This window comes from Bos mutus, chromosome 5 (genome assembly GCF_027580195.1).
Source record: "Bos mutus isolate GX-2022 chromosome 5, NWIPB_WYAK_1.1, whole genome shotgun sequence".
NCBI classification, from domain to species: domain Eukaryota; kingdom Metazoa; phylum Chordata; class Mammalia; order Artiodactyla; family Bovidae; genus Bos; species Bos mutus.
The window spans coordinates 107,611,697-107,624,260 of record NC_091621.1 but is presented as its reverse complement, the minus strand read 5'-3'; the positions used below and the strand labels follow the sequence as shown (position 1 = coordinate 107,624,260).

Below are 12,564 nucleotides of genomic sequence, written 5' to 3'. Positions count from 1 at the left end.
TTCACTTTTCACTTTCATGCATTGGAGAAGGAAATGGCAACCCACTCCAGTGTTCTTGCCTGGAGAATCCCAGGGACGGGGGAGCCTTGTGGGCTGCCGTCTATGGGGTCGCACAGAGTCGGACACAACTGAAGTGACTTAGCAGCAGAGGCCCTTTGCAAGAACTACCATTGAAAAAAGTAAAGCCTTCCCAGTAAGGGTCAGGCATTTACCAGGTCAGATTTAATCCTTACAAACCAAAGTGGGAGGCATTAATGTCCTTATGTAATAGATAAGAAAAAAATGTTCCCAGTACTAAAGATCAGTAGCAGATCAGAATTCAAATACAGGACGGATAATAAAGCCAACGCATTTCTCATTACACTTTTTTTTTTTTTGAGCAAGAGCAATGTAATAAGTGTGATGTTTAAAGGAGATTAAATTACCATATGTGTACAGAGCATATTTGAGAAGCTAGAAGCAAGACACTCATCCTTTTTAGATCCTAGAAATGAATGTATCAAAACACTGAATACTTAACAGTAATCATAAACCTGGGAAATGAAATGGCTTTCTTAGATTGAACTATAATAAATTTAGTTATTTTAACTAGACTTGTGTAAGTAGTGGTTACTTCAACAAATAAGAAAAACAGTAATTTTTAAGACCATTCTGTTTTTTTGTGGCCACACAGTTGGCTGAGATTATTATTCACTTTCCAAAGAACTATATACAGTTAGAGGTTAAAATTCAGTTTGTAAGCAATATTTTCTCAACAGAGAATACTGTCATTATTCCAATTTTTAAAACTGAAAAAGACTTATCCTAAGGTCCAAGGTAGACAATAATTAAGGACTTGAATTTGAACATCGTTTATCTAATATGGTCTTTAAAAAAAAAAAAAATTTTTTTTTTTGGCTGCTCCAGCGCTTAGTTGCAGTAGGAAGGACTTTCAATTTTCATGGGCATTTGGGCCCTAGTTTTCTGACCAGGGATCGAACCCAGGCCCTTTGCATTGGAAACACAGTGTCTTAAGCCACCAGAGTTCTTAACTTACTCTTGGCCTCAGACAGCAAACAAATGGAGAATGGGATTGTGAAATTAGGTGACAGAGGAACAGCGTTCAGCAGAATTCACTGGGCTGAGATTGAACTTGCCTGTCACTGATCAGTATGGAAATCTCACCGGGCATTAAGTTTTAAGCTCCCTTGCAAGACCTTTTAGACGCATACACACTGAAGCTCATAGAACACAGTAAGGTGTTGTTTTGCTAAAACTAAGCAATAGCTTTTCAAACACTTGTAGATCCAAGATGTTACATGGACCAAGGTGGTTAATAAATTTTTGTGGGGAGGGGGGACATACCTCAAGGCAAGTGAGATCTTTTTCTCTGACCAGGGATCAAACCAGAGTCCCCTGCATTGGAGTTTTAACTGCTGGATTGCCAGTGAAGTCCCAATGAACAAATTTCAGAAATTGTTTAGTAAAACAAAACATTATGACTTAGTATTACACATTAAAACTAGTTACTAACTAAACTTAGTTAGAATCAGTGACAGATTCTAGTTATAATATGGATTATCTGATCTCTACAACTTTTGATTACTTTGCCAACAAAGGTCCATCTAAGTCAAGGCTATGGTTTTTCCAGTGGTCATGTATGGATGTGAGAGTTGGACTGTGAAGAAAGCTGAGCACTGAATTGATGCTTTTGAACTGTGGTGTTGGAGAAGACTCTTGAGAGTCCCTTGGACTGCAAGGAGATCCAACCAGTCCATTCTAAAGGAGATCAGCCCTGGGTGTTCTTTGGAAGGAATGATGCTAAAGCTGAAATTCCAGTACTCTGGCCACCTCATGCGAAGAGTTGACTCATTGGAAGACTCTGATGCTGGGAGGGATTGGGGGCAGGAGGAGAAGGGGACAACAGAGGATGAGATGGCTGGATGGCATCACTGACTCAATGGACGTGAGTTTGAGTGAACTCCGGGAGTTGGTGATGGACAGGGAGGTCTGGCGTGCTGCAATTCATGGGGTTGCAGTCGGACACGACTGAGTGACTGAACAACTTCTGATGTACCATAACCCTTACCTGATGCTTTAAAACTGCTCAGAGCTCCCCAAACACATCACCCTGTCCAAACTGTTTCCCCCACAAAAATGTCCGTTATCAGCAGACCCCATCCCCTCTGCTGGGAGGTTGCAATGTGGCCTTCAAAGCCCAGTTTATTACCTGGTTTCTATTACTTTAGTTATTCATTCAACACTGAGTACCTGCTACACGCTGGGCACAAAAGACTTATTTCCTGCCATCATGGAACACAGCCTTATAGATGATAGTCAATATCACCAAATGCTAAAAACAAAATGCTCATGGTGCTATGTGGGAGTATGACAAGAGGGACTTTGGGGGTTGAATGAGGCATCTTTAAGGAAATACTTAGCTAAGGTCTGAAGGATGAGTAGGAGTTAGTTGAGCAGAAGCAGAACAGAGCTTTACAGGTAAAAAGCACAGAGGCAGGAGGGAAAGCAGCAGTTTGAGGAACTGAAAGGAGCCCTCATGGCAGTCCTATGGCTATGATCTTCCTCTAGCCTTCCTGAGGTGCCTCTCGCTAGGCCCTTGCTTTGTGCAGCCCCTGAGCTGTACTGAGCTGTTTCTGTTAGGCTCAATCACTAAATTCCTTGAAGGCAGAGATTATCTGAATTCTGTTTTGGACATTCAATACATCACAAATAAGCAAGTATACATTCAAGACAAAACTCCGACAAGAGGTCAGAAGACCCATCTCTTCCTTTAGCTCTGCCACTAAGTTGCAATGTGACCTTGGGCCAGGTCCCTGGATCCTGCAAGACTCAGAAGCTCTTTCAAATTCATGGTCTTAAAGGCTTACTTGACTGGAAGTCTCCAGTTATGAATATGTCTCTTCTGGATAACTTGCTTATTGCCTCTAGCAGACAAAAAGTACAGATGGTTAAGTTAGGGTAGGATACATCTAAAGTTGATTTTACTTAAATCACACATCCCTTCACATCCTATTATTTTTTTTGGCCGCACCTCATGGCATGTGGAATCTTATTTCCCTGACTAGGAATTGAACCCACACCCCCTGCACTGGAAGTGCAGAGGCTTAAACACTGGACCACCAGGGTGGTCCCTCCCTTGTATCTTTAATGTGAATATATATATGTACTTTATGAAAAAAAGTCAACCAAGTTCAGTTTTCCTAACTCATTGATTTGAATACATTTTGTCTCACTCCCTTCTCCGTTATTGAAAGCCACCTCTTCAGTTCAAAACTCAAGTTGGGCAGGAAGGAAAAAGCAATGTTTCTAAAAATAACTTTGGTTTACTTATCATAAAAGGCACGAATAGTAATAAGAGAACAAGGTGCTTAAGTTAATCCCAATACCTCTATTTTGAATCACAAATTTCTAGGTGACTAAAAGTCCTAGAGTTAAAATTAAATTGGGAAGGGGCTGATGACCAGAAAATAAACACCTACTTTATTAATATAACACAAGAGAAAGGGTTTCCAATTTTTTAGAAGAAAAATAACATGAACCAGCACCACCTGGTAAAGGTTACAGGATGAAACGCCCACATTTATTGCTCTCCTGGCCACCCCCCCCACCGCAGATACTTCATCAAGGACAACTGCCATCAGAGATTCCCTAAGAACACGCTTTTCACTGCAGGTAGCTTCACAGTCGGGTCTTCAAATAGAAGACGGAAATGATATATTATTTCTGCTTTAGAAGGTTTTGGTATGAAGAAATTCTTGATGTGGATAACACATCCTTGCTTCTAGAATTTAAGGAATACCATGAACTAATCTATCAATTTTTCTGATATAGTCTGCCAGAGTGCTCTGCGAAGAATCTTTCTTCCATTCCTACCAGGTCCAGGTGAGAGGAAACCGGTAAGGTGCCTGTACCAACAGGCAAATTCAGGTGATGCTCTGTGCTCCGCCTCCTTTCTGCTGGCAGTAGTAGGCATTTCTTTTGGCAGCTGCAGCAGTCTGATGGGGGGAGGAAGAGGCAGCCCACCAATCACCTCTTCTTGAAGCCATATTTTTTACGTTCATAGAAGAGATCTGTCTTAGAGCTTCCCAAATTGACAATCTTTGGGCAACCATCTCTCTGGAAAACAGAAAAGTTGTTAAAAGTCTCTGAGCTTTAATTGAAAGGAATCTAAGATAAAAATTTGGGCTTCCCTTGTGGCTCAGCTGGTAAAGAATCTGCCTGCAATGCGGGAGGCCTGGGTTTGATCCCTGGGTTGGGAAGATCCTCTGGAGAAGGGCAAGGCTCCAACTCCAATATTTTGGCCTGGAGAATTCCAGAGACTGTATAGTCCATGGGGCCACAAAGAGTCAGATGTGACTGAGTGACTTTCACACTAAGAAAAAATAACTTTTGGATTAATGGTTTAGCCATTCATCTTACCAGTTCAGTTATCCTATTTGATCAATCAAGTATTTACTAAGCACTTAGAATTTGCCATCTATCCAGTAGCCTGCACTTAGAATGCTGGATTCTTAGCTCACTTCTGTTGCTAATATGATATAGTGGAGGCAAAATCGGAAACTCTTTAAGGTGAACTTCCCTGATAGTCCAATGGTTAAGACTGTGCTTCCAATGAATCGAGCATGGGTTTGATCCCTGATTGGGGAATTAAGATCCCACACGATGTGTGGCCCCCAAAAATAAACAAAACTCTTTAAGGTGTTCAAAGGATTTTCTCCAAGTGAGAGGTAGGAAATGGTAATAATCATCTACAGATCAAGCTCTTTAGCTTTCTTTCACTATCCCAAGAAAGGAGATAATACCAAGGGAAAAAAACTGAAGACTTTAGGAAACAGTACCTTATATTTTAAGTATCATAAGAGAATACTGAGTTTGATGTGTCCTTATTAATTCACTTAATTTGACACATGGTCTTGGGAGAAGAGTGCTCCTGTGCTAGAGATCACTGTTGACAGTCCATACTCTGATTTGTAATGTCAGGCTCCCCTGGCCATTTTGTGAGCTTGAGTGGTTTCAGTGAAGCCCCTGGGAAACTGTGTTTTGCAGGGATGATGGTTCCATCAGTTGATTTGGGATGATGAGAAGAAAACTGGGGGAATTACTACTGGAAGAAGCCTTCCTAGATCTGATGATTTTATTAAACGTTCATGTCAAAGGTAGTTGCTTGATGCTGGGCTATGGAATGAATGAATCAATGAGTCCAGTCCTCAGACAACTTATTTCTAATTCAGCTGTTTTCTTTTTTGGGGGACTGATACCAACACTAAAAAAATCTCTGAAAAGACACAAAGCCAACACTAACATTTCATTATTTTCTAGAAAACATGTATAGGTTGGCCAAAAAGTTCCTTCAGGTTTTTCTGAAAGATGTTACTGAGGGCTTCCCTGGTAGGGAAGTGCCCACCTTGTAGTTAAAAGCCACATGGTTATGTGGCTCTTCCAGTGGTTAAGAGCCCGCCTTGCAATGCAGTGGACACTGGTTTGATCCCTGATCCGGGAAGAAGCCACATGCTGGGTGGGAACTAAGCCCCTGTATCACAACTATTGATCCCATGCACCTAGAGCCTGTGCTCTACAACGAGAGAAGCCACTGCAATGAAAAGCCCATGCACCACAACAAAAAGTAGGCCCCACTTGCTGCAACGAAGAGAAAGCCTGTGCACAGCAGTGAAGACCCAGAACAGCCAAAAATAAACTAAAAAAAAAAAACACACAAAAAAGTAATGGAAAAACCTGAAGGGACTTTTTGATCAATCCAGTACAACGTATTATATTGAGAACTACCGTCTGTGAAGCTCAGTGTGCTGAGGGAGCCAGGCTGTGGCACCACAGCCCCACCAATGCTAGGTGCTAGGTGAACTCAAGTAAGCCACGTAATCTGTACTGGGAATCTTGGTACACACGTCAGAAGAACTGCCTCTCCTGACCCAAGATAGCCTGCTACTAGACACGACAGTGCTCGAAGCCCTTTAGGGATGCTGTGAAATTTTGTGGTATGATGACAGCCTGTTCAGCTTTACTACGCCTCACTGACTTGCATGACTGGGCAAGCCACTTCTGTCTGGATTCATACCCAACTATAAAATAAGATGACTGGATCAGGTCAATGTTTACAAACTGTATTTGTAGAGCCCTCGAGAGTCCTGAGAGGTGCCAGGTGACTGTAGGACTCATCCCTGCTCTGTGCAGCTCTGTTCTCACTCATATTAAGACTGTAGGCTCTGGAGACGGGCCACCTGAATTCTGAGAAGTTATTACCCTCTTTATATCTCTTTTTAGTCATATTATTAAATTACTACAATGGTAGAACCTACCTTACAGATTTAAGAATCAATAAATGTACCTAGAACAACACCTGGCATATAGCCAGCCTTTAATAAATTGTAAGAAATTGCCAAAAACAAATAGCAGCAATTTCATAATGGTCCAACCTAACACACCCATGGCTTTTGTATAAGACACTTTTTGAAGATAGGACTCCATGTGTTAAAAAGTTGAAAAAAACATCGGAAAACTAATGTTTTAGATTATTAGCTCTTTGGTTTTTATGGCATTTTCTCTCACTGACTTATAAATTTCCTATTTTCTTGCCTAAACTCCTGTTTTTATTTTCTACATATCCTGTGGGTCTAGTGGCTGTTCCCAAATTCTAACAGTACTGAAGAGGTGAGGATGTGTGCACTGGCTGGCTTTTGTGAACGTGCCTGTGAATGGAGACCATGAAAACGGAGATGTTTAAGAAAACCTCAAGGATGGTACAGAGAGTATCTGTGAGCTGCGCTAGGGAGTGTATTAAAGACAAATTTCAGCCTTTTTCAGTCCTCCAGGAGGGTAACAGATTTCCCCATTCTGAGCATAGGGAGCTTTTATTTTAGGCAGCTACAGCTTTTGAGTTGAATGTACATGTTGCATGGCCACTTAACTTCTATAATTTCACACCCAAAAAAGTAGACACTAGACTGCCAAGTGCTTCTTTCCATTATACTAAATATGTCTGTTAAAATATCCCCGTGTGTGCATGCTAAGTCAGTTCAGTTGTGTCCAACTCTATGTGACCCCATGGACTGTAACCTGCCAGGCTCCTCTCTCCATGGGATTCTCCAGGCAAGAATACTGGAGTGGGTTGCTGGGCCCTCCTCCAGGGGATCTTTCTGACCCATGGATTGAACTCAGTCTCTTTATGTCTCCTGCATAGGCAGGCAGGTTCTTTACCACTTTAGGGAAGCCCCTAAAACATCCCCAGGAGAAGCCTAAGGTGGGCTCCATTACCAACCACCAAAGAGAAGTCAATGCCTATGGATTTCCTCCCTGAGGAGGGCTGAACGTCAAGTCCATTTCTATGGCACAAAAGCAAGCTACAAAAATTACCCTGGACCTGGTGAGAATCCAGGACTTTATAAAGTAATACTTAAAAAACCAACACTGATCATATACCAAAATATAACATACCATGGGTAAATGTGTACAGAACCAAAATGCAGGAAAAGGCAATTTACAAATTTTGAGATCAGAAAAACAGGATTACAGAAAATGGGTCCACATGTCCATTTCTTATATTCAGTAGCAAAGAATTACCAACAGCAGGCAAGACCTGCTTGATCAACAGAAACTAGTAGACAAAACACTGATTCTTCCAGCAACTATTTAATGAATACCTACAAGGTAAAAACCAGACTGTACACTGGTTTGAGACCTTAACAAGGTCATCACATTTTCTATTTGAAACTTTAAGCTCTCAGTAAATGTATCCAGGAGGTAGAAGGGACTGCTACTACCCTTTGTGGGCTGGGGGTCAGGGGCTGGGGGTCAGGGTGAGACTTCCTCAAAGCCACACACAGTATCTTAGTAGCAAAGCCAAGACCTGAACTTGGGCTTTCTAACTCCTACTCTGGTGTTTTTTGTAACAGAGGTTCCTGGAGGCAAACCTCAAAACTTTCACAAGGTTTAGGAAGCTGCAGAGAAGGGTAAACTTGTGAATTACCTTTGAAAATTATCAAGTATCTTTCCTATATATCTAACTGCTCTGCTATTTAAACAGGAAGAGAATGGTAGACGTAGCATGAGACAGAGAGGCGCATCCTTAACCACCTGAGAGGAGAAATACGATGAGTGTTTAGGGTAAGTGCTTTGAGTTAGCTGATGCATCTTCAATAAGGGTGAAAACACCTTTGACATTACAGTGGTTTGTGATCTGAAGCTCACCCTTACCCAACAAAATCTTATCCAACTTTCATTCCTCTTGTTGTGGAGAAAATGTAAATAGTTTTTCAGCATTCAAGATCTTAGTTCCTCAACCAGGGATCAAATCTGTGTCCCCTACAGTGGAAGCATAAGTCTTAACCACTGGACCGCCAAGACTTCCCAAGAAAATTTAATTTGGATTTTAACCTTTCTCCTTTAGTGGAGGGGCGATAATGAAAAACCACCACCAAAAAAAAAGGCTGAGAAAGAATTACAGAGACCTGGGTTCTAATCCCGTATCTGCCATTTATTCATCATGTGACCTTGGGCCAAACCTACCTTTAAGCCATTCATTTCCTCATCTGTATCATACACAACTTTTAGACAAGAAAGACCAACACAGTACCTGGCATGCAGCAAGAGCTCCAAAAATACTAGTTGCTATTTTTCTTGTTATCTGGTTGGGAGAGTTGAGGAAAATGGTTAAGTAAAAGGAGTCAAGGGTGAAGGGAGATCAATAAGATGCCACATTATAAGAAACTACAAACTGGTACTTTGGCAGAAGTGCCCACAGATATTGTCCCTGACCCCTGAGTATTCTCAAGGCTTTGAAAAAACTCTGGAGAACACCTAACCTAGCTTACTGGGCTAATTCCCTCATAAATTATGGAAGTTGCTGGAAGAGAACAATAAGAGGGGTTGCTTTGGCTGTAGGAAGATTTGTGTGTAGGAAAGTCTTGGGCACTTAATCTACATCATGATCTGTAAGGCTGAGAGGCTGGATCATGTCACTGGACTGTTTTGTGTTCCTTGGAAACTATTGCTGAGTTAATGCGAGCTAGATGCCATCTCAAATACCCTCAGAACATTCCTGTATAATGTGAAGTAAGGGAAGTGGTGACATCTAGAATGAGGCACAAGGATCCGGAGAGATCAGGTCACCCGCCACATGCAGACGAATCAGACAGTCATTAACCTTTATTAAGTACTCTGGTTGTAAGCGTATCAGATAAGAACTCTAGCTACAGTCATGGAAAATTCAAGAAAATGTTGTCCTTAATAGATCTTTGGCTCGTTTTAGCTAGTTTAAGACTTGCTTGTACTTTTGTTCACTGATATTGCCTCACCATGGTGTAGACTGTAATCATCCGACACCTACTGTGTACCAGACACTCTCTAGCGGGAGCTCCTACAGGTGATTCACAGGAGTAGCACAGAAATGTGCACCAGACTTACAATATATGCCGGGACGACACCAAGAGCCGGGGCTTCCCAGGTGGCTCAGGGAGATCCTCTGGAGGAGGAAATAGCAACCACCCCAGTATTCTTGCCTGGGAAATCCTATGGGCAGAGGAGCCTGGTGGCGGGGCTACAGTCTACAGGGTTGCAGAAGAGTTAGACACAACTTAGTGAACTAAACAGCAGCAGCATACAAGAGCTAGAGAAAAAGGGGGACATGAGCAGGGCATGATTCGACAGTCAAAGATAAATGCAAATCAGAGTTTAGGGTAAGACAATGTTCAAATCGGGGACATCCCTGGTAGCCCAGTGTTTAAAAATCTACCTTGCAATGCAGGGGACATGGGTTTGATCCTTGGTCAGGGAACCAAGATCCCACATACCTTGGAGCAACTAACCCTGCACACCACAAGACCTAGAGCAGCCCCCCAAAAGAGAGAGAATGTTCAAATCACCAACTGAAATTGTTTCTGGTACTTTATCTATGACTGTTCTCATTTCCCTAAATAACAGAAGACTTTCCTGGTGTAAGAAATAGGTTTATCTGCTCTAATATGTCCCACTTATTAGAGGTAGACAAAATCTAACTGCAAAGATTCTGAGGTAGCTGAATCATCTCTCTTCAACACAGGCACATCACAGATTTATCAAAGGACACCACGAGGTTTAGTCAGAAAGCTTGGACTTGACACTTATTAGCTGGGAGAGGGGCTGTAAAATGGGGATAATAATAACCCCTAATTAACAAAGCTATTGAAAAATAAGGGAGATAGGATCTATATAGAAGGGGGATCTTCCTGACCCAGGGATTGAACCTGTGATGAACTTGAGTCTCTCACATTGCAGGCAGATTCTTTACCATCTGAGCAAACTGGGAAGCCCTATATATATATTTAATTATCTACTATTTGTAAAAGGAAATATAAGGAATTATTTATCTTTTGGGAATTCACTGGCAGTTCAGTGGTTAGGATTCTGGATTTCCACTGCAGGGGGCCTGGGTTCCACCCCTGGTTGGGGAACTAAGATCCCCAAAGCTGCCCAGCATGGCCAGAGAATTTTTTATTTCTTTTTTGCCTTATGTCTCATCCTAGATTAGGTAACCAGATACCTCATATTAGCCTATTGTTACTGTATCACACTTTGTTTTATTGTCATAAAAAGAATAAAAGGTGATTCATGGGTTGTCCTCCTCTCCTCCAAAAAACCTGTTTTTGGTACAGATCTATAGTTCTCTATTGTATCCTGGCAACTGGCTTAAGAAGTTGAATAACTGCCATTGCCAGCATACAATGTTAAGGGGCAAAAATGTCACAAGCAGAATCCCAAGCAATTCTGAAAAATCAAAGCAAAAGTATTCTCTAGCTACTCAGAGCTGAAATCAACTTGAATAGTCCCAAATTCAGAAGTCAACACATCCACCTGAACAGTCCTTAATGATAATAAAGAGAATTACTGAATGACTATTGTATACCATGCACTGTGCTAGGACTTAAAAATGCAGAATATTGGGAGTTTCCTGATGGCCTAATGGTTAGGATTCTGGGTTTTCACTGCCGTGGCCAGGGTTCAAGATCCTGTAAGCTATGTGGCACAGTTAAAAAAAAAAAAAAAGGATATTGTTTATGAATAAAAATGAGAGAGACATCAAAGGAATAGAGGGCTTTCCAAATTGCCAGTGTTGACCAAAATTTGCTTCTCTTGCACTTTTTTCCTTGATGTAAAACAACTGCCTTTTGTTGGGCTACACCCAGTTTGGCTCACAGAGGTTGAAAAAATTATAACCTAGATGACTAAATGAACATACTCATCTACGGACCATACAGTTTGCTGTGCATGGCAAAGTGTTACTAAACACAAGGAAAAATCAGATGAAAAGCTTCCTATATGTACTCACATCTTTCTCCTGGATGGTGCATTCCTTACAATAATAGGCATCTGAAACTCCAGGGCCTCCACAGATCACACAGCGGCCCTGGTAAGAGCCATAGTTACACTCGTCGCATATGCGCACCAGGGTGCAAGGACGCACATAGGAGTCACAGATCACACACTTGCCATCACCTATGAGGAGAAGAGGATGGAGTTACACCACGTGCAAGTACCTCGAGGCCTTTGCCCTCCTCCTGCTATGGGGACTACACCAGTCTCCTAACAGTGACTTGAGGACCCTCTACTTTGGCATCACAAAACCGACTTACCTCGTGTCCATCTCAATCTCTACAACACATAGGAAAAGTTAATCAACTACTAGGTAAAGAGCTTAGAGAAGCACCTGGTAGACACGTCTATATAAATTAACTGGCAGACCATGTGGGATGTGGTCATGCTACTTCCGGTCCAAAGCTAAAGATTCTCTCAAAACCTAGTGTCTAAAACGTGCAAGCTGGAGTGAGGGTGGTGGCCTTTAGTTGCAGCCTGGCATTGTGTTGACATTCTTTGGGTCACGTCTACTCAAAGTCCTCTTAGTGCCACCGTTGAAAACGCCCGTTTGCTTGTTCTACAGAAACTGAGTGGGCCAGGTGGGCTATTTGGGGAGGCGTGTTCCACTTACATTTTTCACACAGTCTTCCAATGGCTGGAAAATAAAAGATGGTAAAGAGCACAATTAGGATTAAAGTTTTGATGAAGAGGGGACAAACATCCTCGAGCTTGCGGTGGGGACAGGAGCAGGGACTGCAGTGAGCCCTGAGGGGATCTATCCATCTTATCCCCTTAAACTTCAATCCGAACCAAATCCACAGCCTCCTGAAGCCCCTCACAGGTCCTGCGCAAACTGAGAATTTCTCCCAACCCCATTCCGGCAGCCTGCCTCCAGCTCCCAGCACGCGAGCCCCCGCCCTCCTTTCATCAAGAGACCGCAAACCCGCGCGCTCCTACACTTTCAACCTAGAGGCGGGGAACGTGGCGCCTCCCGGGCAAGACCCTAAGCAAGTGACGGGAACCCCGGACCTCTCAGGTCCTAATACCATTCCCACCCAGAGAGCTGGGTGCAGAAGGCTGCCTCACCAACACCAGCCTGCTTGCGGCAAAAGATCAAGTCCGGGTGATGTTTAGCCATAGCGCCCTCTCAAGCCACCGGAAGCTTACAGAACTTCCGTCCGACCTTTAACCTCCGTTGCTCCCGCCTCTTGGTCGCCGTGA

General features: G+C 42.6%; 1 protein-coding gene across 1 annotated transcript; it reads right to left on the bottom strand.

The window, feature by feature from the left end:
• Window positions 1-3,457: 3,457 nt before the first annotated feature.
• Window positions 3,458-12,557, bottom strand: PHF5A (PHD finger protein 5A). Its single transcript, XM_005909433.3, has 4 exons — window positions 12,430-12,557; window positions 11,975-11,998; window positions 11,318-11,484; window positions 3,458-4,116 (listed from the first exon to the last, which is right to left on the bottom strand). Exons 1-4 carry the CDS (start codon window positions 12,479-12,481, stop codon window positions 4,027-4,029), a joined length of 333 nt encoding a protein of 110 aa, XP_005909495.1. The 5' UTR covers window positions 12,482-12,557; the 3' UTR covers window positions 3,458-4,026.
• Between the last annotated feature and the right edge of the window lie 7 nt (window positions 12,558-12,564).

Bases quoted from the DNA above. Each gene is read 5' to 3' on its own strand.
- PHF5A (XM_005909433.3), bottom strand. From the start codon at position 12,481: ATGGCTAAACATCACCCGGACTTGATCTTTTGCCGCAAGCAGGCTGGT. The intron at 11,999-12,429 runs GTGAGGCAGCCT...TTTATTTTCCAG, and splicing joins CCGCAAGCAGGCTGGTGTTG to CCATTGGAAGACTGTGTGAA. The intron at 11,485-11,974 runs GTAAGTGGAACA...TTCTCCTCATAG, and splicing joins TGGAAGACTGTGTGAAAAAT to GTGATGGCAAGTGTGTGATC.